This window comes from Sparus aurata, chromosome 11, assembly GCF_900880675.1.
Source record: "Sparus aurata chromosome 11, fSpaAur1.1, whole genome shotgun sequence".
In the NCBI taxonomy this organism is placed as follows: Eukaryota; Metazoa; Chordata; class Actinopteri; order Spariformes; family Sparidae; genus Sparus; species Sparus aurata.
The window spans coordinates 28466688-28494403 of record NC_044197.1 but is presented as its reverse complement, the minus strand read 5'-3'; the positions used below and the strand labels follow the sequence as shown (position 1 = coordinate 28494403).

The window sequence follows — 27716 nt, the reverse complement described above, 5'->3', positions numbered from 1 at the left end:
CACCAACGGGCCGATGATTCACCATGCTCATTCAGCTGTAAAGTCGACAGCAAAGGTCACACTGCGAATAAAACGAAGGCCACAGACGCTCATCAATGGCCACCGGCTGACAGCAGACTGTCCACCTGGTGTGTCAGGGCCCCTAGTGGTGTAACTCAGGAGCCACACGTGAGAAATGATTCAGTATTTTGACTCGGATGTGAAAATACTGGCTTTACCTGGCTTCCATCTGCCAAACGCCACACACAGATTTTTGGACAATGAAAATTATGCTGACACATAAGAAAGACACATGAAACTGGCCCATGTTAAAGAAACAAATCCATTTTAATATATACACACGTGAAAAAAATGGAAATGCGCATGTAAAAAAAAAAAGGACAACTTTAAACAATACATAAAAGAATACTTTCTCAAGCAGAAAGATGAGATGACAAATAAAAGCTGGTCTATTTACAACAAAATGGAGAGTGTGTTTGCCACCATTTGAATCGCCCTCAGAGGGTCCACAATATCTTTTAGCTTGTTCTTTCCCAGAACCCAGTCCGGTGCAAACCTGAAAATCAAAAACAGGATATCAGTTCCCACTGCAGACAAAAACACATAATTCTGTATATGCCAAACACATACAATACTGTACTTATTAGGGATGCACATGGTTAACCGTTTAACCGTTAACCGATAACAGGAACTTTGACCGATTAATACTATCGGTTACAGTTTTTTTTAGCTACTTGTCAATCAACTCATGGGAGCGTGTCGACGCGTGCCACATGTGCAACACGTGCCTTTACGTGCTTTCCGCCACAGCCCACTTCACAGCAAAAATGAAGCGAGCAAAAAGGAGTTCTGTGTGGGACAATTTCAACCGAAAAGGAGATGAGGTTATTTGCTAATTTTCTATTTTCTCCCGACAGGATGAACCCGACCCCGATGTGAAGCGGAGAGGTCTGATCCGTCCTGAAGGGACTTATTTTCCTGATAATGACCGCCGTTCTATACATTATCCCACTTATTACACGGCTACTTGCCACCATGAAAAAAAACGTCACACAGTATGTCTTTTTACAATGCATTTGTTACCGTTCAGGCGTTCACAGTGTTTTTCAGCAGAGAAATAGTTTGCCAAACCGACGCCGTTTCGCTTCTCCCTCTTCGCTGCTTTCCTCTTCTTCTTTTCTCGACCTTTGATGACAACTCAGCCTTTTGCCAAGACTCGAAATCACCGTATTTACCAAAAATGTGAAACTCATCCATACTAGTGGCATAGGAGTAGTTTTTTTCCCATATGAAGTAGACTACAGATCAGCTGACGTCGCTTAGCAACCGAAGACGCTGCAGTGATAAGTGACCGGGACTACTTGCAGAGCAAAGATTTTAGAGCGCGGAGTGATACGAAATACGCGAATCAGAGGCAAAAAGGCCACTTTCAAGTGAATGGAGCTTTCTGCAGCATTAAGAAGAGCCGTGTAATAACGGTTATTAATCGGTTAATGAACGTCGGTTATGGGTCATAAAAAAAAATAGAAATGTGCATCCCTAGTACTTATACATGCATATACTTACTTTGGCGTGGGGCGGGTTTTGCGAGGCGTAGCTTGCACGAAGAAGCTCCCGTTGATTGATGCGTTCATCTTCTGTTTGATGACAGTTCTTTCTGCGTCCATCTTGTGTTTGCGAGCGGTGAGCCGGTAAATACTGCGGATCCTATCCAAGACCTTGGGTAGCTTCATGACCTCCTAAAAGAAAATTGCAAAACACATTTAGGAAACTACAACAGCTGTCTTTTGTATACAATGAGATGTTGATATCAGTATTTCAATTTTAATAAACTACTGGCTTCATATATTTCAAAAGTCTCTATGTTAGAGTAGCTACGGACCACAGCCCGGTGCTTGTCCTGCAGGAGCAGCGCAAGAAGGAAGCAGGCCTTGGTGAAGATGCTGCCGCCCTTTTCTGCCACTTTATCCCCTGCCTTCTCCCGATATCTCTGCAGCAGGTCCAGCAGCGTTTCCACAGAGTTTTCCACCAGATACACCGCATCAATCGTCTTGTGGTACTGAGGGAGAAACCAAGAGGAAGTGTGTAAAGAAAGAGAAAGAACCACGAAAGTACAAACTTTAATCTTGAAAACTGCCTTTGATGCTTTTATTACATCATGCCTGAATGGCTACAACACTTTGTATAAATCTATGTAATCTGCTGCCATTTTGCTGTTTCATAAAGGGTGTTGACATTTCTTATTGTCCATTTTCTCTTTTGCACTTTTTACAAAAGTAAAAGCTCGCAGGCCAAACTGGAGAAACTTCCTTTTCATCGTGGGGACAAATGGCTAATTGTGGTGCAGTGGCAATTTTCTGAACTTCCATACTTATTTTCTGCAATGCTTTTAATGACATGAGGATATTCCATTTAATGAAGCCAACAGAATAAAAAGTCTACCGCAACAATTTTAGGCAACAGGGTTCGTACACATTTTTCAAGGTCAAATTCAAGCACTTTTAAGGGTCATTTTAAAGATTTTCCAGCACCTTATTGCTGGGGTAAAATACTTTTCTACAGGAATATATAAACTCATTATTTTTTCTTCACTTTTTATCACAATAATGTACATTGTATTATGCTGTAAACATCTAAAATTATGTTTCATAATAGCAAAAACTTCAGAAATTAATTATCCAGTCTGATCCCAATTTTGTGAAAGACACAGAGTTATAATGTCAAGCACTTTCAAGCACTTAAACTAAAATCCAAGCACTTTTCAGACCTTGAAAACACAACATTGAAATTCAAGTACTTTCAAGGATTTCAAGCACCCGTATGAACCCTGAGGCAAAATCCCGCCAATAAAACTGTTTTATAGAATGTTTGAATTCCACCAAAACTTTCAGACTCATCCAGTATCTTTTTCTGTGATTTGAAAACACAAAAATGTCATACAATAAACAGAGTACACAACTACAATATCCAAGGTCTTTGTGAGATGCAGTGTGGAAGATGCACTCTTAAAGTGGAAAGTTTGTCATCATTTTAGAATAGAACTGCCAATCATTCATTTTGCAACAATCGTTTTGCTTGAAATAAGATGCATTTCTCTAATCCGGATTTTGCAATTCAAAAACAATCTTTCATTTCTTCATTTCTTTGTCTTCTCATGGATAGAAAAGGCAGACTATGCAGAATGTTCAAGCGTTAACCACATTGATGTGCATCAAACTGTGGGAACAGAAACCACTAAAGTAAGAACACGGTGCCAAACACATGTTGGCCTCGAGTCTGAACTTGGTTTTGCAGAAGAGAAACTGAGGAAGAGTTAGTTTATATTAAGAAATAGAACGTCTGTGGGGAAGTGAGAGACCGGAGCTTGTGAGGAAACGCTCCGACCTCCTCTGTCCATCCTCAGAGCCATAAACACATGAGCTTTACTCTGATGTCACACAAGTTAGTTGTTAATAACTTGTTACACAGCACCATGTGCAGGGTTTCTACTGTAACATGGACAGACAGACAGACACTGGAGACAGTTAGCTTAGCGTATAGCATAAAGCATAAAGGTCTGTCTCTGTCCATTTACCAGCAACTAAAATTTAATTTAAAAATAAAAACCTCAACTGTCAACACAACAACATAACAAGAAGTCACTGCACACAGTCAGGATATACTGTAGCTCTGCACAAAACCCTCTGGTAAACTGCTACTTGCCGTTTTGGATATTAAAAGGGGCTCTATCTAAAATGTATTAAATCACTTTCTTGGAAAAGACTAAACGTAAGTGAAAAATGAGACCTTCCCCATCTCTCTCTGTTGCCTGTGTAAAAAAAAAAAGAAAAAAAAAAAGGATTTGTTTGAATCATTCAATGATGCTGGACTGTGGATTTCTCTGGCTGTCACAGAAAATCCTACCCGAGTACTTCACAGAGGATGTGACTGTGAACATTCTCAAGTGGCCCTTAAATTAAAAAATATATATATACTAAGGGTGCAGATATTAGGGCTGCAACATTGACAATTTTTCCCCCCTGGATATAAACCTTGTGACAACACGGGTGTTACCTTATACAACATTTACATTTTTGGGGGAGATATAATGTGCTTCAACCAGGGTGAAAGAATAGGTAAGAATATGAATAAGAATATGGTAGTTGCAGAAACTTGACCGGACGTTCAAGGACAGCAAATCAAACAATACCTTCCCCTTTTCAGGTGACGGGGAAAGCCTTCTACAAAGTCAACTTATCACTTTATTTTTCCACCATCTTCAAGTTTGACACCCTGAGCAGGACCAGCGCGTGGTTTCTTTAAATGCTTTTGTACCTTGGACAGGTTGAGGAGGATCTGGATGGAGTAGGTGATGACATCCATGCAGGGGACGCTCCGGTTGCAGCAGCGGATGAGTGTGAAGATGACGTTGGTGGCTCCGCTCTCTACCAGGCGCTCACAGCACTCTGGGGACAGCCTGGTGGCGGTCTCTGAACACACACACACACACACACATAAACATAAGAACAATAGCAACACACCGGTTCTCCTGTTAGTGCTCAGGACAACGTGAGGCTGAAAACACCCGAGATCATGCTCACATAAAAAGTAGTTTGGATTTTACATTACACACTTCAGATTTTGGGGGAACACAGTAAGCACCTTTATATGTTATGAACTGTCTTATCTGGACAACACAGGACAGGCATTTTGCTATAACAACACACAACAAAAAACAACAGAAGGCATGCACATTTGGCATTTGTCTTGTTCAACTCGATTACAGAACGCAGGATGATGGTGGGTACAGGTGAGGGGTCAAGAGCTTCAAGAGGTTCACAAACTAAATAATGTAGCAGGGAGCTCATATGGGTGAATAACCAGAATTGGCAAAGCCTTACCGAGGTTTTTCAGGGCCTCCAGAATGTAGGAGAAGTGTTTATATCGAAGGAGGTAGTCCAGGGCGGATGACGTCTTGTTGCACAGTTTGTCCTCCTCCCGGACCTCGGCTGAGACCTTTCGTAAGCGGTGTCTCAACTTCAACACCTTGGGATCGTCATTCAGTCGGCGGGAGCGATGTCCTCTCCACAGAGCCTGGAGGAAAATGGTGTGCAGAGGAAAAAGTTTAAAATAAATAAAAGAAGGCTCCAATGAGTTGCTAATCCCTGACGCATGAGATCACAGCATGACTACCATTTTATGACAAAGTCAAAAAGTGTGTACCATCAATTCCGATGATTCCAAAATTCATCAGTAAATCTCGTACCTGAGCTTTGACAATTCCCTTCTGAACCCTCTCATGGCGCCTGCGAAGGAGGAATTCCCGGACGGTCTGCTGGATGACAGCTGCAGCCTTGTGGCGACGGGCCAACCAGCGCTTGACTGCTCTCTGGGCTATAACCACCTTCCTCCTGTCCTCCAGATACCGTCTCCTCTGCTGCCTCGCTCTCACCCATCGCTAGGATTAAATAAGAAAAAAAAAAAAAAAAAAGGTTTCAAATAAAATCATCAGATCAATAAAGTGCTTTTCAGTGACAGATTTTATCTATAAAATGGCACTGTGGGACACCGTACCTGTATGGTGATGACAGAATGGATCTGTCTTCTGGCCGACTCCAAAGCCCAGTGGCCTCTGAGCGCTCTTTGGATCTTTATGGCACTGAGATGGTGGTAGACTGCCGATGTAAAACGGAGCCTCCTCTCTGCTTTGGCTTGCTCTAGTACCTGAAACACAAAACCACACAAAGGATACTGAGATTTGTTGTTTAGCAGTTTTCAGCCTGTTTACTACAGACATGAGGTTTGCTGAAATAGATCACCATACGCAAATTTCATGTTTCTAAAGGTTGGTGGATAATAACTAAAAGCTGTCTGTTAGGCAGGAAAAAAAACATCCAGCAAGTATGATCATTGAAGGTGTCTTTGTTAAAATACGGTCAGGATTCTAAAGGGGGCTCCAAAAACATCGGGGTCAGCAGAATAACCGGCAACTGATGCTCTTTGCTTGCTCTCCTTTGCTGTAGCCAACAACCATTAGTCAATTAGCCAGTTGCAGCAGTTAGCAGTGGAGCCAGGGACCCCAACAGCTGACTGGAGTTTGCCTGGACCGCAACCTCAGATGAGGATGGAGTCACCGTGGTTAACAGGGCTCATCTGACTCCCAGTGAACACGGCTGGACGCCTCGGACTGAGCGCAGCTTCCAAAACCGACAGATGCCAGTTTGATGACAGGGAATAGCAGAGATGATTGAATGCTTCTCCGATCAGGACCCATTAGAAGGTGAAAACAGTGCGTCGAGCCAGAATAGAACAACTATAGAAAGACAAACTAAGACTGTTGTTGATAGTTATTTAGATGTTGTCTAATTTGAGTGAAAGGTGTTTTATGATGAGTTTACGACACAGTTTAGCCCAACTCGAATTCAGATGATGTACAGTTGTATTTTTCTATTGCGTAGGGAAGATAGGTGTAAGCATATTTTCTTTGACATTTTGTTAGTTTTAGTTTAATAAATGAACAAATAATCCTAAAAGATCTTGTAAAATGTAGCAAACTCGGCTCTTGCAAACACCTCCCAGCTGAAGCTAAAGGGGCTTTTGGACTATCACTTCTTGGGGGGTACAGTGGTTTTACAAGACGACTTCAGATATCTCTGAAACGTTAGTTAATGAGTGTCACAATCACATCTCACAAATAGTCTGTTTACTTAAATTGCCATTTGAAGCGTTACCTGTCGTCTTGCAATCCAGGCTCGGCAGTGCCTCTGAAGTACGACAGCCGCTTGCCTCATCTGGGTGAAGTTGTTCCTCTCCAACCTGCTCAGCTGCAGCGCCCGAACCCTCCGCTGAAGTTTCACGGCTGCCTCCCTCTTCTTTTGGAAGACACGTCTATGCACTGTGCATCTCCAGCACGACTGGAGCACAATGGCAGCATGATTCTGTCTGCTAATGTCCCTCCTGACACACCAGCCTCTAAACGCTGCCTGGAGGCAGACGGTGGATTGTTTCACTTTCAGGAACCTGTCTCTGTCTTGTCTTTGAAGAACACAAGAGCGATAGCTTCTCTGGATGATAATGGCGGACAGACGCATGGCGTGGAATTTGACTTCCTCTCTGTGCCTTCTGAACGCAGACTGGATCACTGTGGCGGCCTGATGTCGACGAGCAACTTCCTTTCTGACCTGCTGCCCTCTGTATGCAGCCTGAATCATGACGGCTGCACTGCGCATTTCCAGGTGTTGTTTTCTTTGAGCTTTAGCGGCTACATTAGCACGATACCTTTGCTGAATGGTAAGGACGGATGATTTCAATTTCAGATACTGCTTGCGTTCGGAGAGGGCTCTGTAAGCTCTCTGTATAACACTGGCAGCCCGATGCCTTTGTTTGACGATTCTTCTGGATTTCATGCCACGAAAGGCGGCCTGTAGATTAATGACAGCTTTCCTAACCTCTTTATATTGTTGTTTTTCAACATTTCTCTGTCTCTGGGCTCTAAACCTCTGCTGTAAGACACATGCTGCCCACTGTTGTCTCCTGAAGGCTGTTTGTTGCTTATACCTCTTGAAGATTGCTTGTATGACAGTAGCTGCCCTGTGCATTTTGGTCATGTTGGTCCGCACACGATGACCTCTGAAAGCTGCCTGAAGAACGATGGCAGAGTGTCTCTGTTTCAGGAACTTCTCCCTTTCTCGTCTCTGAAGGAGACATGCTCGATAGTATCTCTGGATGATGATGGCGGACAGACGCATGGCCTGATATTTGACTTCCTCTCTGTGCCCTCTGAACACAGACTGGATCACTGTGGCAGCTTGATGCCATCGAGCAACTTCCTTTCTGACCTGCTGCCCTCTGTATGCTGTCTGAAGGATAATGGCAGTACGCCTCATTTTAAGGAAGTTTCTCTGTCTCTTCTCTGAAGAACACAGGACCGATAGCTCCTCTGGATGATGATGGCGGACAGACGCATGGCGTGGAATTTGACTTCCTCTCTGTGCCCTCTGAACACAGACTGGATCACTGTGGCAGCTTGATGCCATCGAGCAACCTCCTTTCTGACCTGCTGCCCTCTGTATGCTGTCTGAAGGATGACTGCAGCTCTGCGCAGCTTTTGGTATTCTTGCATTTGTTCCTTTGCTGCTACAGTGGCCCGATACCTCCGCTGGATGGTGAGGACGGAGGACTTCAAGGTGAGATACCTCTTGTGTTCACAGTGTGCTCTGTAAGCTCTCTGGATAACACTGGCAGCCTGATGACTTTGTTTGACGATACTCCTGGATTTCATTCCACGATATGCAGCCTGTAACACAACAGCAGCTTTTCTGCACTGTAGGTATCGTTTTATCTCAACATTTCTCTGTCTCTGGGCTCTAAACCTCTGCTGTAAGACACATGCGGCCCACTGTTGTCTCCTGAAGGCCGTTTGCTGTTTATGCCTCTTGAAGTTTGCTTGAATGACAGTAGCTGCCCTGTGCATCTTTGCAAGGTCGGTCCGCACACGATGACCTCTGAAAGCTGCTTGAAGAACTGTGGCACAATGCCTCGCTTTCAGGAACTTCTCCCTTTCTTGCCTCTGAAGAACACAGGAGCGGTAGCTCCTCTGGATGATGATGGCGGACAGACGCATGGCCTGATATTTGACTTCCTCTCTGTGCCCTCTGAATGCAGACTGGATCACTGTGGCAGCTTGATGCCATCGAGCAACCTCCTTTCTGACCTGCTGCCCTCTGTATGCTGTCTGAAGGATAATGGCAGTATGCCTCATTTTAAGGAAGTTTTCTCTGTCTCTTCTCTGTAGAACACAGGACCGATAGCTCCTCTGGATGATGATGGCAGACAGACGCATGGCGTGGAATCTGACTTCCTCTCTGTGCCCTCTGAACGCAGACTGGATCACTGTGGCAGCTTGATGCCATCGAGCAACCTCCTTTCTGACCTGCTGCCCTCTGTATGCTGTCTGAAGGATGACTGCAGCTCTGCGCAGCTTTTGGTATTCTTGCATTTGTTCCTTTGCTGCTACAGTGGCCCGATACCTCCGCTGGATGGTGAGGACGGAGGACTTCAAGGTGAGATACTGCTTGTGTTCACAGTGTGCTCTGTAAGCTCTCTGGATAACACTGGCAGCCTGATGACTTTGTCTGACGATTCTTCTGGATTTCATTCCACGATATGCAGCCTGTAACACAACAGCAGCTTTCCTCTTGGCACTCAGTGCATGCATCTCCTCTCTCATTTTCTTGTTAGCTCTGTAACATGTTTGCAAAACATTGGCAGCCCAACTGAGCTTCTTGTAGTAGGTTCTCTGCTGGTACATTCGGAAGCGAGCCTGAATTTTTACAGCTGCCGCGTGTTTGATACGCATCTGCTTTCTGACCTCATATCCTCTGTAGGCCGCCTGCAGGCAAATGACTGCCCTGCGCTTTGACAGATAGTCCAAACGGTCTTTTCTTGCCAGGAAGGCTCGTCTGTACCTCTGCTGACAAACCAAAGCCGCTGCTTTGATATCAAGGAACCGTTTCCTCTCCTGAAAGGTGAGAAACTCTCTCTGAATGAGTGTGGCAGCTTGGTGCATCTCTGCAATCTTCCTCCTGGCCCTGTGGCCGCGATATGCTGCCTGGATATAAACAGCCGCAGATTTCATTGTTCTATACTGCTGCATCTGTTGATCCCTGAGCATTTTGGCCCTGAAGCGCTCCTGAATAATGATGGCGGCACACTTGGTGGCAAGATAAGCCATACGTATTCTGTGCATCCTGAACTGAGCTTGGATCGCTCTGGCGGCACTGTGCCTCTTCTTTAGGTCTTCCCTCGCTCTAAATCCTCGGTAGACGGCTTGCATCTTTATGGCAGCCTGCTTTAGCCCGTTGTATTCATTTTGCTGCGCCCTGCCGGCCACAAGAGCTCTGTATCGGCTCTGGACAACGATCGCAGCACTTTGTAGGAGAAAATACCTTTTCCTACATAAAAACATCCTTACTGTGGACTGGATGACAGTTGCTGCACGGTGTTTTTTCTTTAGCTCCGTCCTAACCCTCGTGCCTCTGAATCCAGCTTGGAGAGTGACACAGGCTTTCCTCATGTGCAGGTACGCCGCCCTCTTCTCCTTTGCGATCACGTAAGATCTGTAGTGACGCTGTATGACTGTAGCAGCTGCCTTCTTTAACCTGTACTCTGCTTGCGCTTTGTGCCGGCGGTAGTAAGCCTGTATCAGTGCTGCACACTGATGCCACTTCTCTATCCTCTTCCTGTCAGCTCTGCCTCTCCAGTTGGCTTGTACAATGAGTGCAGCGTTCCTAAGAGCATCGTAATCCTTCTTTGTCTTACGAGCCAAAATCGTGGCTCTGTGCTTGCGCTGAATCACGGCTGCTGCTTTTCTCAAGAGAAGGTAGCGCCTCTGGGCAGCACGCTTCCTAAATGCCGCCTGGATCACCGTGGCTGCCTTGTGCCGCCTCTCCAGGGATTTCCGGGTCACCTTTCCACGATAAGCTGCCTGTATGGTAACGGCAGCACATCTCGTCCTCAGAAACATTCGCCTTTCCACGTCTCTTTCCAGAGACGCCCTAAACCGTCGCTGGATTGTGACAGCAGCGCATCTCGTCTTTTCCACCCGTTTTCTGACGGCGTGCCCTCTGAAGGTACTCTGAATGGTAACAGCCGAGCGGTTCTGAAGCTTCAACATCTGAAAGCAGCGCCTCTGTGCGTGACCTCTGTATTGTGCTTGAATGAGCACAGCACTTGTTTTGATCTTCCTGTACTGATGGAGGCACCTCTGCATTCTATACCAAGACTGAATCCTTAAAGCAGCCGCAGTTTTATCAGCCATTTTTGCCTCGTGCCATTTCCTAAACACAGCTTGTATCACTTTGGCAGCACTGTTTTCCCTCTTCGTTTTCTGGGTTTTCCATCTTCTGAACCCTCTTTGTATTTTCACCACTGCAGCTCTGAGGGAGAGGTAATGCTCCCGATCTCTTCTTACAAGAGCCCTGGCTCGCAAGTGCTTCTGAATGACGGTAGCCGCCCAGTGCATTCTTCCATAGGCAGAGGCCGCCCTCCTCATTCGCCATTGTGCTTGGACTACAATGGCGTAGTATCTGAGGCGTTGGTAAGTTCTCATGCCCGAAAACATCCTCCACTGAGCCTGCGGGGACAAGATAAGAACCATCTATTTAAAGACCAATTACACAAGAGGGATGCAAAATGGGCAGACATTAAAATTGTGGACAAAGAAAAAAAATAACACATCTTGATGCAGCAGCTTGTAAATTCAGGACCAATCTCAGTGTCTCTTTTACAATTAAGATCACTGTCTGAGCTAGGCGAGACAAAACCTGATCGACAAGTCAGAACCATCAGGGATGAGGATGATGAAACTGTAAACTCTCATTGCTACCGTTTATTGTCTAGCATTGCTTCAATTCTAGATAGTTAGTCAAAAATTTCGTCATTGGTGTGTTTGTTAACAGCCCATTTCATCCCTACATATGCATAAACACCTACCTGGATGACAGCTGCCGCCTCGTGCTGCAGAGCCCTAAGTTGAGCCTCTTTTTTCAGCCTCAGCCTGTTGCGGGCTGCGTAACGTCTCCATATCGACTGGATGATAACGGCAGCTTGATTCTGTCTCTTAGCTCTGCGCCTCTGGAGAAAACTCCTCACAACTAACTGGATTTTCACAGCAGCCATGTTTCTTTCCTGTATCCCCAAAAAAAGGAAAAAAAAACATATTAAAACAACATTTGGGTGAATGGTGTGTCTGTCTCAGCCACTCCGCTGCCCTGTCACTTGTTTCTGCACTATGTGGGAGGGTAGGATGACAGCATTACATACATGTTTACTTCAAGATAAAATCCCACAACATGCCAATTTTATATATAATGTTGCTTTGAGAATCAAGATCAACTTCCATTGTAGTTTTTATATTTCTCTCCATGCAAGGCATCTTATCAAAATATGGCAAAAGCTGATGTTTTTCCTTTACTGAAACACCAGCGCAACAAAACTTGACTGAAATACAGCCTTTTTCATTTTCAGAATGTGCAGACTGAAGAACAATTTTTATTTCTATTTATTGTTACTTATTTCTAAAGACAAATATTACACAGCATTTGTTTAATTTATCTACACTCAACTTCACACTATATTTAGTACAAAAAAAAAAAAAAAAAAAAAAAAAACAGTGAGAGAACCAACCTAAAAAATAAGATGTCCAGATGGAAACAACAACAACAATAATACGATCATGACAAACCAAGTAAAAACTGCCGTTCGTTTCTCCTGCAAGGAGGACTTGGTCAGCAAACAAAACAAAGAAAGAAAAGAACTAACGTGGCTGTACACTCGAACACCGAGTCATTTTGGATAGATGTAATAGATTGGATCCATAAAACTCCATCCCTTTGCAGTTGTACCAAACTCTAAACCAACCTTGTAGAGCTGTAGATCTTTCTTTAATCTGTATTTCCTCCAGGCGCCCTGTATGACCCGAGCTGCTCTGGTTTCATTACGCAGGTCCAGAAGACGAGCACACAGGAAGGACAGGTACGACATCACAACCTGGAAATACACAGATGTAGATGAAGGAAAAAGTGTAGCATTTATCTCTGGTCTGGACATTTTTCTTTCTTGTTCCTTTTTTAACAAATGTACAAGTTTACTTTTTCTACCCTTTCAAAATAACTAATGACAGATTCATATTGGGTTTGTACAAAAATCCCTAAAAATATCAAGTGAACATTTTTGAACTAATAAGGCAGATAGAAAACATTTTTACTGGGTTGGTTCATAGATTTGACTTTCCCATGAAAGGTGATGCAAGTTCACAGTGCGAAATAAAGACTAATGACATCTATTTTACATATTTTTTCAAATTAAACAAAAAAAAAAAAAAAGAGAAAAAAAAGGAAGCTGTAAAATCCATAACCAACTGGACCTCTTGGAACACAGACAGATGAATTGCTGCTGAGGATGAAGAAAAAACCTCCATGTCTGGTCTCACCTTCTCATTGGGGATGGTGTTGGACATGTCGGCCGGGTTGATCATGGCAGGAACTCCGCCCAGGAAAGACACAGCAGTGTTGACCAGCCTGAAGTTGTTCTTCTCATTCTCCAGTAGCACTTTAAATTCCACTGATGGAGAATCTGGGCCTGTTAAAAAAAATAAATAAGTAAGACCAATACCATCATCACAAGCCAGTTTTTTCACTGTCTCTTCATAATCTCTTTTAAAGGCGCCATTTGAAAGAAGTGGCCAGAATTTGAAGGTAGCTCCAAACTATAGGGGGCAGCATAACTAAGAACTGGTGCTCAATGTACGCTTTGTTGTTGCCATCTTTGGCTGTAGCTGTAGCAACAACTAGCTGCCTTTAGGCGTGGAGATAAGTAGCCCTATACGCCGATGGCAGTCTGCCTGGATCGCACCCTAAGTTGCCAGGGGAGTCTGGACACTGAACTGGGACTGGTAGACAGGGGATACAAGATGGAGGTGATTTACTGCAGCTCCGACCAGGACTATGACTCCAGAGACAAAAAGACACGGCAGGCGGGGATAGGAGAGGCATGAAGAGGCAGAAGAGCAAGACAGAGTGAGGTTAACGGGGCAATTGAACTCGGCTTAGTTCTGATAAAAGAGAGACTGAAGTTCAGGCAGTCTACAGTTGTATTTTTTTCGTTTAGTAAGAAAAGAGGTGTTCTTGACACGACAGGCCGTGGCTAGCTGTTTAGCATGCTAACTTCAGTAGACACCTCTGCAAAACATTATATAGCCATCTTTGACTCTTTTTTTTTACACATTTTATACAAAAAAATCTGGCCGTATCTTACAAGTCGTAGATACACTTTTATAAACATACATTTGACCATCAGCGGATGCCAATCACTTTCTGCCAAAAACTTATGTCACTATAATAAAAAAAATAATGGTAATCTTATTCTTATAAATAGGAAAATAAGATGTATAAAAACACAACTTTGGCCCTGATTTAATTGTATTAAATATTCTAATTAATTTTAAGTTATTTTCATCGTTCTTTAAATGCTTACCTCATTACTTTTAAGACTCTCCTCTTTAATGTTCGTTTCTAATAAACAGTCTAGATTTCACAACCGATGGGTTAACTGTGGATAAACCAGCTGAAAATCCCCGGCTAATGTCATGATTTTATGTTGGACAAATATTCAGGTTTATTCCTGCATCAGCATTCATAAATCTCGCTGAATTCCTCAGTTTCAACTAAATGCCTCAGACATCTATTCAAGTGCCTCGTATTCCACACTCTAATGCACTACAAATGTCTTTGTGACATGTAAGTGATGTATAGACATCCACTAAGACTTTTTCTTTTTTCTAAAAAGTGCATCCAAACAGACAACTGCACATAGCTGACAAGTACCATTCAGGCCTGTTGGCAAAGTGTCAAAGGAGTTGTCAGAGTCGCTGGCTGAGCAGTTGAGCTCCAGGCGGCCCCTCGGTGAGCACTCGACAGTCTGAGTGGTGCCATGACTGACAGCCTCCTCTGGCAGGAGACCGGGGTGGTAGTGGTGGATAAGGTAGCAGAGGACACGGCCATCCGAGAAGGCCACGGTGAAGTTCTCCACCTGCAGACAGACAACACACTTCAGTTACCGTCTAGTTTAAACTTGTGGGGACTTTTGAAAAAGGGACGGATATTTAGGGCTATAAAAATAAGCACCACCATAGTGAAACTATTGTTTGTTTTGCTTTGTTGAGATAGACGTCAAGGGTTAAACTGTAATGATGTTTGGTTTTTTTCAACAGGGAAAAGAAGTCTCATGAGTTAATTCATCTCCATTGCAAACTGGAGGTTTAATGGACATTTTTTTGGTTCAGCAACTTTAATATAAGTTATACCATAGATATGGTAAAGACATTCATTTTCCCCACAGCATGAATCCTAATGACTAGGGCTGCAACCAACAATTACTTTCATTGTGGATTAATCGGTCATTTATTTTCTTGCTAGAAAGCACAGTATGTCATTTCTGTAAGCGTGAAACTAGTGTGGGATCATTACTGATACATATCTATCTACCTGACTGTTCATGGATAAGGTAATGTTTTATAGATTTTGTTCATGTTAAGCAACATTCGCAAACGTCCTTCCTCACTCTCATGCTCTCCCTGAAGTTTTAGTGGCAGTTTGAATAAAATTACAGACTTCACCTGGTTTCAACACTGATGGAAACATTTGGAAAATTGCATTAATCAACTGAACCAAATACATAACAAAAGACTGATTTAGACATTTAAAAGCAAATGATATTATCATAAGTATATCTTCAATTGACTAGTTGTTGGGTTTATAAAACGTCAGGAAATGGTGAAAAATGATGACCCAAGATGACTTCCTCAAATGGCTCTCTTGCCCCATCACAAAGATGGTCAGCTTACTGTCAGAGGAGTGAAGAAACCAGAACATATTCACATTTGAGGAACCTGAATCAAAAAGTTCAATTTTTTAAAATTGTTGGCATCTAATTAAATAGTTGACAACCAATTGATTAGTCTCTAATACGACTGATATGACTTTGAAGATTGATGAATTGTGGTTTTGACAGAAGAGTTGACTATCTTTTAATGGTAAATAAAATCTGGTTCACACGTTCATGTTCCACCCACAGTCCGGACATTTGGCTGCCTCTATGCATTTGACACGTCAATGCAATGTGAACATGGTGGAGTGTACATTTCCAACATCAGGGCGCTGATTCATCAAATGACAAAGTAAACAAGGTGAACAAATGAATAATGCATACCTACCTAAAAAGACTAAAAGTAATTTTCCCTGTAGGCTCAAAACATTTTCAAACTCACCTTCAGATTGTAGAAGTCACACACAGCTCGGACCCAGTCCATCAGCAGGGTAATCTTGGTGCTGCCGTGTTCATATGGCACCCTGGTCTTCGCGGGACTCGGCTGAAGGCCCCGATCCGCCCTCAGCGACGCCAGCCTCCGTTTGGTGCTTAAGGTTTTCTTCAGAAAGCCAATTTCCTCTCTCAGCTGATCCCCGTCCAAAATCACTTCCAGCTAAACCGATTATACGACGACAACACATCAATCAACAAATCTTCCCACAGTTTAATAAATGACCAGAATGTTATGAACTACCAGTGACAACACAAGTTGGGATACGCACTTGAAAGGCAAAGATGATTTTCCACAAGAGGCTCAGGGTCTTCTCTCTGTGTCCATCCACAATGTCTCTGGAATCAATGGTGGAGCCTGAAAATAAAGACACCAGTAGTGATGCAGGATGAATATTGAAAAAAAAAATGTTTGTTTCTGCATTACATTCTTACCTTCTAACCAACAATAATAACTGACGCATTGATAGTGAAAATACCTGTTAGTTAATAAAGGAATAGATTTAGATATCAAAACACTTCAAGATTTAAAAAAGCCAATTTAAAGCATTAGGTCTTGTTTTTTGTGATCTATTTGAAAAAATCTGGTTCAGCTTCATTCTGGCTTACTTAGTCACTCTGACACATGTTCACTGCACAGGGACAAACAATCATATTGACACATAAAGTCCACACACATCCAACACGGCGTCATGAAGGGCAGAGCAAGCAATTATGTTGCTTTGCAGCCGTTTGTGATCCAGCACAAAAGGTGTGGGGTGAAAAGACAGGCGTTCATGCTCAAGTGAAGTGGCACAGTGGTGGAAAATACAGCCCAGTATGAAAACACAATGAATGTGTAACACTTCTGTGAAAGAAAACATTGCACAGAACACACAGAAAATAGAATTTCATTCGGTGGAGGGCAAACACTTTCACAGGTTGAGCGTCACCTCGTTTTATCGTTCGCTCGGAGAGAAAAAAAAAATAAAAAATCACAATTACCGCGTTCATCCTTGAGGTCGACCCCTTTGCTTTTGAGCACTTGCAAAGTGATGTCGACATTGTGGACCTTTTGCAGGCGGCTGATGGCTGGCAGGCGGAGCTTGGCCGACAAACTCCATTCCTGGATGAGGAGCTCCATCACACGCCTGGAAGCGAATCCAACATGAGAATCAGATTTAAAAACATACATCTGTAAAAATGATGCAACAGAATCTTCCATTGTTGCTGTAGCACTGTGTTGCCTCACTATAAACCTGACATCTTCTCTGTATTGTAGAACCGGTGGACACTGACGGTTTAAAATACTCAAACTACAAATGTGAGTAAATCGAACTTTTCTTCTGTTCACACGGCTCTCACAAGTGCAGCAGCGCATTGCACTGAAGAAGTTTTGCTCTGCAAGTATTTGCTGGATCAACGTGGTTACATTTGTCAACCTGTAATTCTGTGCATTAAAAGAAGGAAAAACTCAAGCGAGCGAGCTGTCAGAGGAAGTATCTCTCACTGAGCATCCCTGAAAGGAAACCCCCCAGAGTGACGCTACTCCTAAACACTAAATCCCTCTCAGCTGCAGGGATTCTGCCGTGTGCCTAACCTCCGAAGAAAAACGGTCCCGGCGGGGGGAATCGCAGCATCACATTAAAATTCATGACGTCTCACTCACACTAGACGAATGCCGCATTTCAAGTCAACTGCCAAATTCTTCACAGCGAAGTTGAACTCATCCAGGGGCGTCTGCACGTGGGAGACTGGTAACCCGAGATAGCCGAGGTGGCGGGAGAGGATCCCCTCGCCGCTCAGGAAGTCCCTGGAGAAGGCCAGCAGCAGGTCTTTACTCGTCTGTAGAGAAAAATAACAAAAAAACAAGAAAAGCACAGTACGGAAGAGGTTAACACACCAAGAAAATGGATATAGATGCGGTTCAAACAGCCTGACTGACAGAGACCTCTTGAAAAGGTGGTTCTACTTACAAACAGACACTGGTGCAGTTTATTTTTGGTATGAATGCAAACGGATCCACCAAAGGATGTTTGGATATTAGTGATGTGATTATCTCAGCTGTGTGTATAAATAAGAGGTGTAATTGTACATGTTTTCATCCCAACTCTGGTCAGTAAGGATATCACGGTTAGGTGGACGGAGTCGTGCAACGAATACCTCTGACTTTCACATGCTGAGCAGGAGTATAACTGTTCTAATCCACACTCAAATCCAGTAAGTGACACTAATATGCTATGGCTAATTCACAAGAGGACCTGTTTGCTGCTTTCAAATCACCTGTGTGAGAACGTTTCAGAGAGCGCGTGGCGGATCGGACGAGGACGGTGTGCCGGTGATGTGCGACAGTCGTTTGTGAGCGTTAACACCATAACACATATCAGAAGGCATCACTCAGGTGTGGACATCATTTAGAATCTATTCGCTTGCTTTTGTCATCATCTTTTAAAAGGCAATTTCTTTAATCTTAAACCATTTTTTTGCTGACTCAATGCAATTTTAAAAAATTTGTCTCGACTAAGTTGAACAAACTACAGCTGCACTATGATCAGTTGAAAATTACTGAAAAGTAACCTGGCCACAGCATTTGTGAATTTTTGTCACTTGCTTTACATTTTAATTATTGTTTAATAAAAAAAAATAAGTCTAACTCCTCCTAAACACAGTATGTGTTGTTGTCTTCAGTCTTAAACAGCAACCACTGCTGTTCACTTCTACTCAGGCAGAAATGTTCATGGACAAGGTTGTGTTTTAAAGATTTATTCACATCAGGTTTAGTTCTGTTAGTTGACACTCTCACTCTCTGACTCTCTCTCAGAAGTTGAAACACAACGTTATCTTAGTAAGTACAATTATGAATTTCTCTGGTTGTCTGATCACTATGGGCTGGTCATTTTTAAACATTTTAATGCAGCAAAGTTAAATATTATCTTTAATTTGGGAAAAAAAAAAAAAGGTCAGATTTTTTTGAATATTGGATGGATGTTATGGTTGAATTCAAGAGAGTGACTGAATATCTTTACGCATTAAATAATGACATGGAGTCCTTGTACGTCTTCGCCTACCTTGAACTCTGCATCCAAGCAGAACAGACAGGGGTTGTGCTCGATCAGCCGAGACTCTTTGGCTTTGTCCAGGAAACACACCAGCAGGAGCAGCTTCTTCAGAGTAAAGCGAGACAGCGCCTCCTCGTGGCCTAACCAAGAAAGGACACAGACATGTTAAAACATCTGTTTTGTTGTCGTATAGTTTGGATGTACAGTGCAGTTCATAACCCTTACTTCACAGCATAATCTAGAGGAGTCTCAGGGATAGAAGGTAAAGCTTTTAATTTGGGTAATTTTCATCCAAGGACCCAACGGTGACCAAACGTGGCAATGATCAGTTGATTAATAGATCAGTCAGTCAAAAGAAAATGAAATGGAAGCTACTTTGATGATTGATTAATGGTTGGTTCCAGCTTCTTTAATATGAAGGTTTGCCAAGTTATAAAATTATAAAATTATAAATAGAAACACTTTTGGATTTTGACTGATGTAATGAAACAATACGTCAGAACACGTCACCTCAGGTGCTGGGAAATTGAGACTTCCATGCTTTTCTGACAGGATCCAAAAAAATAATGGCTAAACAAATGAATAATTAGCAGATAATGACAATAATGAATTACATTGTAGCTTTACATTTGCAGACAATTCCAGATCTTTCACTAGATCAGCTTTACCATTAATGGAAGATCAGTATACCTGCAAACGATTGCACACACTGCATTCCACCTCTAGTTGGCAAAACTTGTATTGTATATATGTATATCTATAGACACACTGATCCACTGACTAATTACATATATACTGACAGATTCCATAGTCTCACTGTTGTTCTGTCAGCAGGACATCAAAAGGTTTTGTTCACATCAGTGCAAAAAAGATGTCGAGTCATTTCATTAAAGTTCAGCTCCCACCCACATTGTTAAGTTTTAATTTGCATTGTAATGGTTTGTATTTCTGCCTGGTTATGATACGGTACAAGCGGCTTGTGTTTCTCAAGTGGCAAACACAACCTGAGCTTATAACACACTCTAATATCCCTTTTAATTACCTTGGATTCAGATAAACTACAAGCAGCTTCCAGGGAAACTTTCCACCTCAGGAAATTGCTGATTATTATTATTTTTTTTTTTTTTTTTTGGCCCCGAGAGTAACAGTTCAGACAACACAATAACCGGCGCTCTCAAATTACCGTCTTTGTAAAGGTGAGGCACTTTGGCGTGTCTGTACTCAGCGGCGATGTCTGGGTTCCAGAGCAGCCGCTGGAGGATGAACATAGCCAGACCCACAGCGTCACTGTTGCTCTCCAGTGAGATCATCTCTCCGTAGATTGTCTGAAAAGAGTTCAGCAAGCACAGCATGGTTGGTGACGAAGCTCACAACAATGTTTGAAAAGACACGTAAAAAAGAAACCCAAACTGTTGTTTTAGAATACCTCAAGCCCAATCCGTAACCACAGCGGATTGTATGAAAGAAGCCAGTTGAGGACTTTTCGACGTTCACCTAAAAGACGACAAATATACTGTTACATTCAGGCTTATTCAGGGTACGAGGAGAAAAGCTACAGAACTTTTTCCCTGACATCCTCAATAATGATTGCAACCATCGTGAATAACAAAATGTTGATCCTTTACTTATTTTGTTTCTATCATCTAACCTTCCAAACTCTTTTTTTTTTCCCTTTTTACTTACTGTAAACAACTCATAGAATAGGCAAGCATCTCACTAGATGATGCAGACATCGCGTCAAACATGTGCTGATAGATTGCAGGTATGACCAAGAAAGAAGGGGATTAATATCAGTGCCAAATGATGGAGAACACATTTGGTTCACATTTGGTTCAAGCTTCTGTCCTGAGTGATCTGATCACAAGTAGGCAGTTTGGAGCCCATCAGTTCACACCTGGCACTACATGTGCTTGAGTGACCCTTTGGGATCAGATCTCGCTTTCCCACTTAATATGGAAATACACACACACATTTTTTTTCTTCTTTTTTTTACACAAAATAAGAAATATTTGCATGTAGAACCTTTACTGAATCAATAGGTAGGCCCAAATAGTTAAGAGTGTGTTGTAAACAGCGTACAAAGTTATACAGTTTCACCAAACAAGTCTCCAAATTGAGCGTTTTAAAGCATCAGATAACTGTAAGGTCTCACACTGAGTATCCAGTCACAGACCGTTGTTAATAACACTTGGTTCAGTTCCTCATTTACTCACAAAAACCCCTTTTGTTGGAAGATCACTGTTAGTCACTAAAACATTTTATATTGCTCCCATGCCGACACCAGTCTCGAGCCCTGAACACCTACATACAGGTTCCGTAAAACATTGTTCATTTACCGATGTCCTTCCAAAGATGGCGGTCTTTTCGCACGAGCAGCCTCTTGGCCTCCACCTCCAGTTCGAGCCTCTGAATCGCCTTGACCATGGCATCAGACGTGAACAGCTGGCAGGCGGAACGACGCAGACGATTCAGCTTCCGCCGGGCCGTGTAGGTGCTGAAAGACATCTCCTCTTTGGTGGGAGCTTTGGGCACACTGAACTTGTCATCGCTGCCCAGGACGATGGACGCAGCATTCACTACACGAGAAGCAAATTAAATGGGAATGTTTTAGACTCTTAAAACTCATTAAATGTTACTATAGCAGTTGTTATGTGTTCAGACAGAACAAATGATCTCCTGCCTCCTACAGAGCCTGCTGAATGTCTGTTACCTTTAGCGACTTCCGTGTTCACTTTAAAGTCATCCGGGGTGAGGACGTGGTTGAGCCACCATGTAAATCCCCGCTCCTGCTTCTCAATCCACCTCTCATCATAGAACATGTTCTTCGCAGCAAACGGCATCGGGTGTCTCGGTATGGCTGGAAGAAAGGAGCAGATGCACAAAATTAAATACAATTTCAAGATAAACAGCAAAATGCCCTTTAACACACCACAGAAGTTGGTTTGATAATTATCTACCGTCCATTACCTGTTTGCACTGGTTTGATAAAGGTCAGCTTTGACTGCGCTACGGCAACAATCTTTGCCGTCTTCACAGATGAAGCACCAGATGACTTAAGAGACTGGGCACCTGTGAACAATGGATAAAGGGTCATTTCCAATTCCAACACCAATTAGGCAAATTGGCAAAGATCTGACAGAAGCAGCAGTTTATACATTTTACAGGGTTCGTACACATTTTTCAAGGTCAAATTCAAGCACTTTTCAAGCACTTTTAAGGGTCATTTACAAGATTTTCCAGCACCTTATCGCTGGGATAAAATACATATCTACAGGAATATATATACACTCATGATTATTTTTTCACTTTTTATCACAATAATGTACATTGTATTATGCTGTAAACATCTAAAATGATGTTTCATGATAGCAAAAACTTTAGAAATTAAAGGAGAACACAAAGTTTTTTATCCAAAAAAAGGGAAGCCACTTGGCGTTCTTCAGGTACACTTGCACCGGGACAAAGAGAGACCTGAGAGCACCCTGTAATTTTCTTTTTTGACATAAACTTTTATAAGCTTTTCGCTTATTTATCAAAGTTTATTAATATCAAACGTGTCATCAGTCCAAATTGCATCAAATTCACCTTCTCCTCAGCCATCCTTCTCTATTGCTACCAGGCTGCATGTGTGATGATTCACACACACACACTTATTTTATTTCTCCTTGTAATAAGAAAACTATCCAGTCTGATCCCAATGTTGCCAAGACACCGAGCTATAATGTCAAGCACTTTCAAGCACTTAAGCTAAAATCCAAGCACTTTTCAGACCTTGAAAACACAACATTGAAATTCAAGCACTTTCCAGGAATTCAAGCACCCGTACGAACCCTGATTTTACCCCTAAATCACCAACAAACCTACGCTACAAGTACAGCAATTAACTCTTACTTGAGCAATTACACATGATATGTAATACCATTAATACCTCGAGAGGTGAGTTTGGAGCTCGGTTGCTTTGCCTGAGCAGGAACCACAGACCGCGCCGTCTTTACAGATGATGTAGTCATGGAGCGCACCGAGCATACCGAGCCTGGGGAGCAAAAGCACTGAAGTAAACACGGAGGGTCCAGACACAAGGCAGGTATTTAACACAGTTTTGGACATTGATGTTAAAGATTTCTCATTGACTTCAGTGTCGGTGGATGGACATTAATGTCAGTTAATGATTACATTGATCTGAATATCTGACTCCAGGATGTAACCACCCACAACCATCAGTTTGAACATGCACACTCAGAAAACTACTACTGCACCTTTAAACTGTACTTTTGCAGCCACTTTGAACTTGGCACAGGCCTAGTAAGGGTAAATAAAATTAAAGTATTGCAACTGGTTAAAACATTTTTTTTTTTTTTTCTGAAATCTGATTTTTCAACAGTCTTAACTTTTAAAATGCCCCAAACTCAAAGCCTTTGTTTTGTGATTCTAGAAGTGATAGTTTGGGTCTTTTTGATGCGGGGCTGTATTAGGTTCTTATCCCTAGTCACGTGTATTACCTGCAGTAGGTGAATGTCAGCTCCCCCTGTGTGGAGAAGCAGCAGAGCATTGTAAAGCACCAAAAGTGTTCATTTAAACAAATCTATATTTTTTAGATGTGCCTACTTTTAGGTGGCTAATATACATATTGCTATTGCCGCCATTTAGAAGTACAATGCGCTGCTTCTCCACGCGGGAGGGAGCTGATGGTCATCTACTGCAGGTACACACATCAACTAGGGATAAGCACTTCAACAAGTCCCCATCTACTTCAGTTGTTTAGGGGAATTCTGCCAGGCTGTTTCGCGGGTAAGCTCCGTAATGTTTTGTGGCCTGAAAAAAAAAAGTCACCAGACTTCCCATCTGCATGTGGGTGAGTAGAGAATGACTGATTTTTCATTTTGGGAGGACCTGTTCCTTTAAGACTGTATTTAAAAGGTTCACGCCTTGACTGTATAGGTTTCTGTACACCGTCAGCTCTTGTAGACAGTAGTGTCAGAAGAATTATCCATGGACAAGAAAAAAAAAAGCTACAGAATAATGTTTTTTTTGGGTAAGTAAATGGAGAGTGTGAGGCTCAACCCAGAAGAAACAACATCTACTGTAATTTTTTGAGTTCTCCTATAAAGCTACATTAAGTTTTTTTACACATCCTTCCTTCTTCCGATCGGCTCACCTGCTGCTCTCGTTGGTTGCCTCTGTGATGCACTTCTCCTCTCCTGGACTGATCTGGAGGCCTCGGTTTTTCCAGCAACCACCCTGCTCCTTTTGACGCGCTCCGCCTTCCCCGCTACCTCAACCTTCCCGTCGCTTTTCAAATACTCCTCACTCTTCCTCTTCTTGCTCTTCGCCGCCATCTGAATAGGGAATGAGTCTTGTTGAGGGGACAGCGGTGCCGACGCAGCTGCAGACAGATCCCACACATTTGGTTCTGATGTGAGGCTGAGGCGAAGAGAAGATGAGCCCACGGGTGACAGAGAGGTGACCGTGAAAGGGATGGGAGCAGCGACTGCGGGAGGAGTGGCTGAGAAAGAGAAGCGACCGGATGCCACAGGTGGAGGGGAGGTGACGGGGAAGGTGACGGGTGTGGGTGAGCCGCCGACTCGTGGAGCTGCCGGGCTGGAGGCGATAAACTCCTGGGCTTGATGTCCGTCCCCGCAAAGGGAGTTGGCCTTGGTTGGTGTGTCCGGGTCTATAACGGGAAGGATCGGAGTGCCCGGAGCAGACTCACACTGACTGCTGCCATCAGACAGCTCGAGGGTTCTATCCAAGAGCCTCCGCCTTGACTTCTTTATTTTCCTTCCACTCAAACATTTTACCTCCACCGGTGCTTTCGTCTTGGTCACTGTGGCAGATGTAAAAGAGGTCTTTTTTACCCTCACCGTCGCCTTCTCAGATTCTGAATCTACAGCAGTTTTGCTGACAAAGAAAGTGAGTCTGGGCTCATTGGACTCGGGTTCCTGTGGGCTATCGGGAAATGCTTTGAGGGCGTCTCCCTGAGGTCCACAGCCATGATTCCCACTCTTGGATTCCAGTGAATCTGAAAAGCCACAGCTTGAACTAGTGTCTCCAGGACTGGTGGCAATGTGGGACAGATCAGAGTCAATGATGGCCAGTGCATCTTTCAAGGATAGAAGCGGGGTTCCGGGTAACACACTGTCTGCACCATCGTCAACGGCTGCAGACTTTACAGTTGCGGAAAGTGGACTATCTGACTGAATATGAGGCATGAGCTTCTTAAACCTCTCTGGTGTCCCGATGGGTGACAGCGTCCTGTTGAGCACTTTGGTAAGATTCCCGTTTTCAGGTCTGTTCGCCGAAGCATCTGGGCTACCAGACATGTTGCCAGAGTCCATCAGGTTTCCAGTGGGGACGAGTAGAACAAGAGGAGAATTCTTCTCAACATGATGGATATTCTCCTGCTCCGACCAGGCCAGAGACAGTTTGCTCTGAGTGGAGCTCAAGTTCCTCTGCTCCTCTGTCGTCTGAGGGAAGTCGTCAGTGGGACTGTGCTTGGTGAGGGACCTCTCTCTGACAGTTTTGCCCTCGTTGAGAGAAGCGAGCGGACTGCGAGGCTTCTCCCTGTTGTACTGCTGCTTTCGGGACACTTGGAAGGTCTTATTGGCTGCCATCTTCAGCGGCTGATCCGTTTTGATCCTCCTCGGTGCGGCAACTCTTTCACCCTCCCTTTTGTTTTTGATTGTGTCCCATAAGCTTTTCTGTAAGAAAAAAAAAAAACAATCAAGATATATTCCATGTGAACATCACAATCTGAGACGTAGTTGTTACGGCCACTGATTATGCTTGAATACGAACTGCTTCATCAAAAGTTTTCAAGAGAATTCAGGGCTGGATCATTTTTAGAAGGAGTCCAAGTCTTAAAGTCATTTTGAGCATGTCAAGTCACATCCCAGAAAAAATATGGATGCTTGCAATTTGTGCCATTAATTACACATATGACGTTGCAGTTTGTCATAAAACTAGGACATATGAGCTGAAAATAGGTAATAAACACACAGCGGAAGTGTAAGTGATGTCATCTAGTTTAACGCTCAACAGAACTCCTGAAAACTGAACATTTTGTATAGCGGGCCCTGTATACTGTCAGCTCACTAAACTGACCAGCTCTCCTTTAACATAAGTGATGATGTCAACATGGGCAGATCTTTTGGGATTTTCAACTTTTTCATTGCTTTTTATTGCATATTGAGCGAAATGATGTCGTTCACTGAGCGGTTGTATACAAAAGTAAATAGTATTTTACGAGCCTTGTGACAAACTGTGACTTTCTTGACTTGCGAAATTATCTTTTAAATTCATCATATGTGTGATCCATAGAACAATTCGAAACAGGATCAAAAGTCTCACAGGGCACACCAGAACGGGCAGGACTTTACGTCTCTACAGGTGCTATAATATTCTTAATCGGTTTGAAAAACATGTCAATGAATTGAAATTGTATTCGAATTGAATGATATTCAGTGAAATTAATGTTATAAAACAAAAACAAATAACTTCTTAAAAAGGTTAATTTTGTCTTAATTTCTTCTCATTCAGAAACATCTCAGCGATGAGTCATTCGTGTCTTCATGCCTCCAGTCAAGTTACAACTCTTTAACGTTACTCGGAGGCAGATCTTCATTGACTGATCTTGTAATGCCAAAACAAACTACGATCAATTCAGTTAATTCAGTCATGAAAACAAAGAGCTTGTTTACTTAAAGGATGACACAATTTCATACCGGTTTACTTTGTTTATATGTGGCGGACCCTGCCACGTTTCAAGCTCGAAACAGTGTTCTGGAACTGTATTTTCCTCTGATAACAGCTTATTTGATCCACTTATGGAAAGCATTTGAGTTTGTGTCATGACTTTATTAATAGTGTACATTTTCAAATTCTGAGTTTGAGCTTCTTCTCCAAAACCACACAGTGCCCCTTAAATCAAGAAGTTGGCACAGATCTGACAGAATCACTAAGAATCTAGATCCATCTCATCACACTGAAGCTGCAACAGCTTCTGCATCAGGCTCAGAATATTCACCTTTTTCTTTTTCGGTGCCTCTGCTCTCCCCAGCATGACAGCCTGGTGCTTGAGGACCCCATTGGCATTGAAGACGATGAGCTCTCTAATTCCACCTTCTTCTGATGGAGTCCAGGTCACCGTTAGACTGAATGAACCTTCAGGCTGCGACACAGAGCACAAGTCAACAAGCGGACCAGATGCAGCAGGTGGACAAATCAAAAAGCATACAGGGCACACTGATGTGTGTTTGAGATTAATACTGCTCCTAAACATGCCGACAGCTTCCACGGGCTCGGTGGGACGTGAACAGGACATACCTGGATGGTGAACGTGCCGTGGTCAACAGAAAAGCCTTTACTGGAGGGGATCTTTTCAACAGTAACCTCCGCGTCTGCGTCCTCTGTGGGGTTCTCAATTAGCAAAACAGCCGACTTGGAAGTTCCCAACTTCACTGTTCCAAATGTCAAAAAAGGAGCCTTTGAAAACTGGATCAAACTCAACGTCGGAACATCGTTCTCCTTGTTGCCGTCGTCTCTCCTCACCGGACTAAAGTCCAGGAATCCTCTCCGCGTTGACGCTATCGTTTCCGACATCTTAATTTTTTTCTAAAAGAGCATTAGTTTAACAGACGACATCACTTACATGTTATTTAAACATCCAGCAATTCATCTCCGCTAGTTGCGCTGACTGCTCACTAGCGCTGGCTCTGCCCTAATGCTAGCCGACTAGCAAACGTTAAACACACGCGTCCTTCAACAACATGAGGACAGTTTGAAATTCAGTGTGTTGTTTATTCAGCCAATGGTGAGCGAGGGATG

General features: G+C 43.1%; 1 protein-coding gene across 1 annotated transcript; it reads right to left on the bottom strand.

Moving 5' to 3' along the window:
• Positions 1-303: 303 nt before the first annotated feature.
• On the bottom strand, positions 304-27664 carry aspm (assembly factor for spindle microtubules). Its single transcript, XM_030433846.1, is given in 27 exon segments — positions 304-556; positions 1567-1739; positions 1883-2059; positions 4315-4469; positions 4881-5073; positions 5246-5437; positions 5554-5703; positions 6711-7906; positions 7909-11113; positions 11473-11667; positions 12400-12528; positions 12971-13119; positions 14364-14568; positions 15806-16018; positions 16128-16213; positions 16840-16985; positions 17504-17679; positions 18903-19033; positions 20077-20218; positions 20320-20387; positions 21230-21469; positions 21604-21750; positions 21861-21962; positions 22822-22926; positions 24049-25591; positions 26917-27060; positions 27216-27664. Coding segments are annotated over 27 exon segments (9741 nt in total). The 5' UTR covers positions 27492-27664; the 3' UTR covers positions 304-453.
• Between the last annotated feature and the right edge of the window lie 52 nt (positions 27665-27716).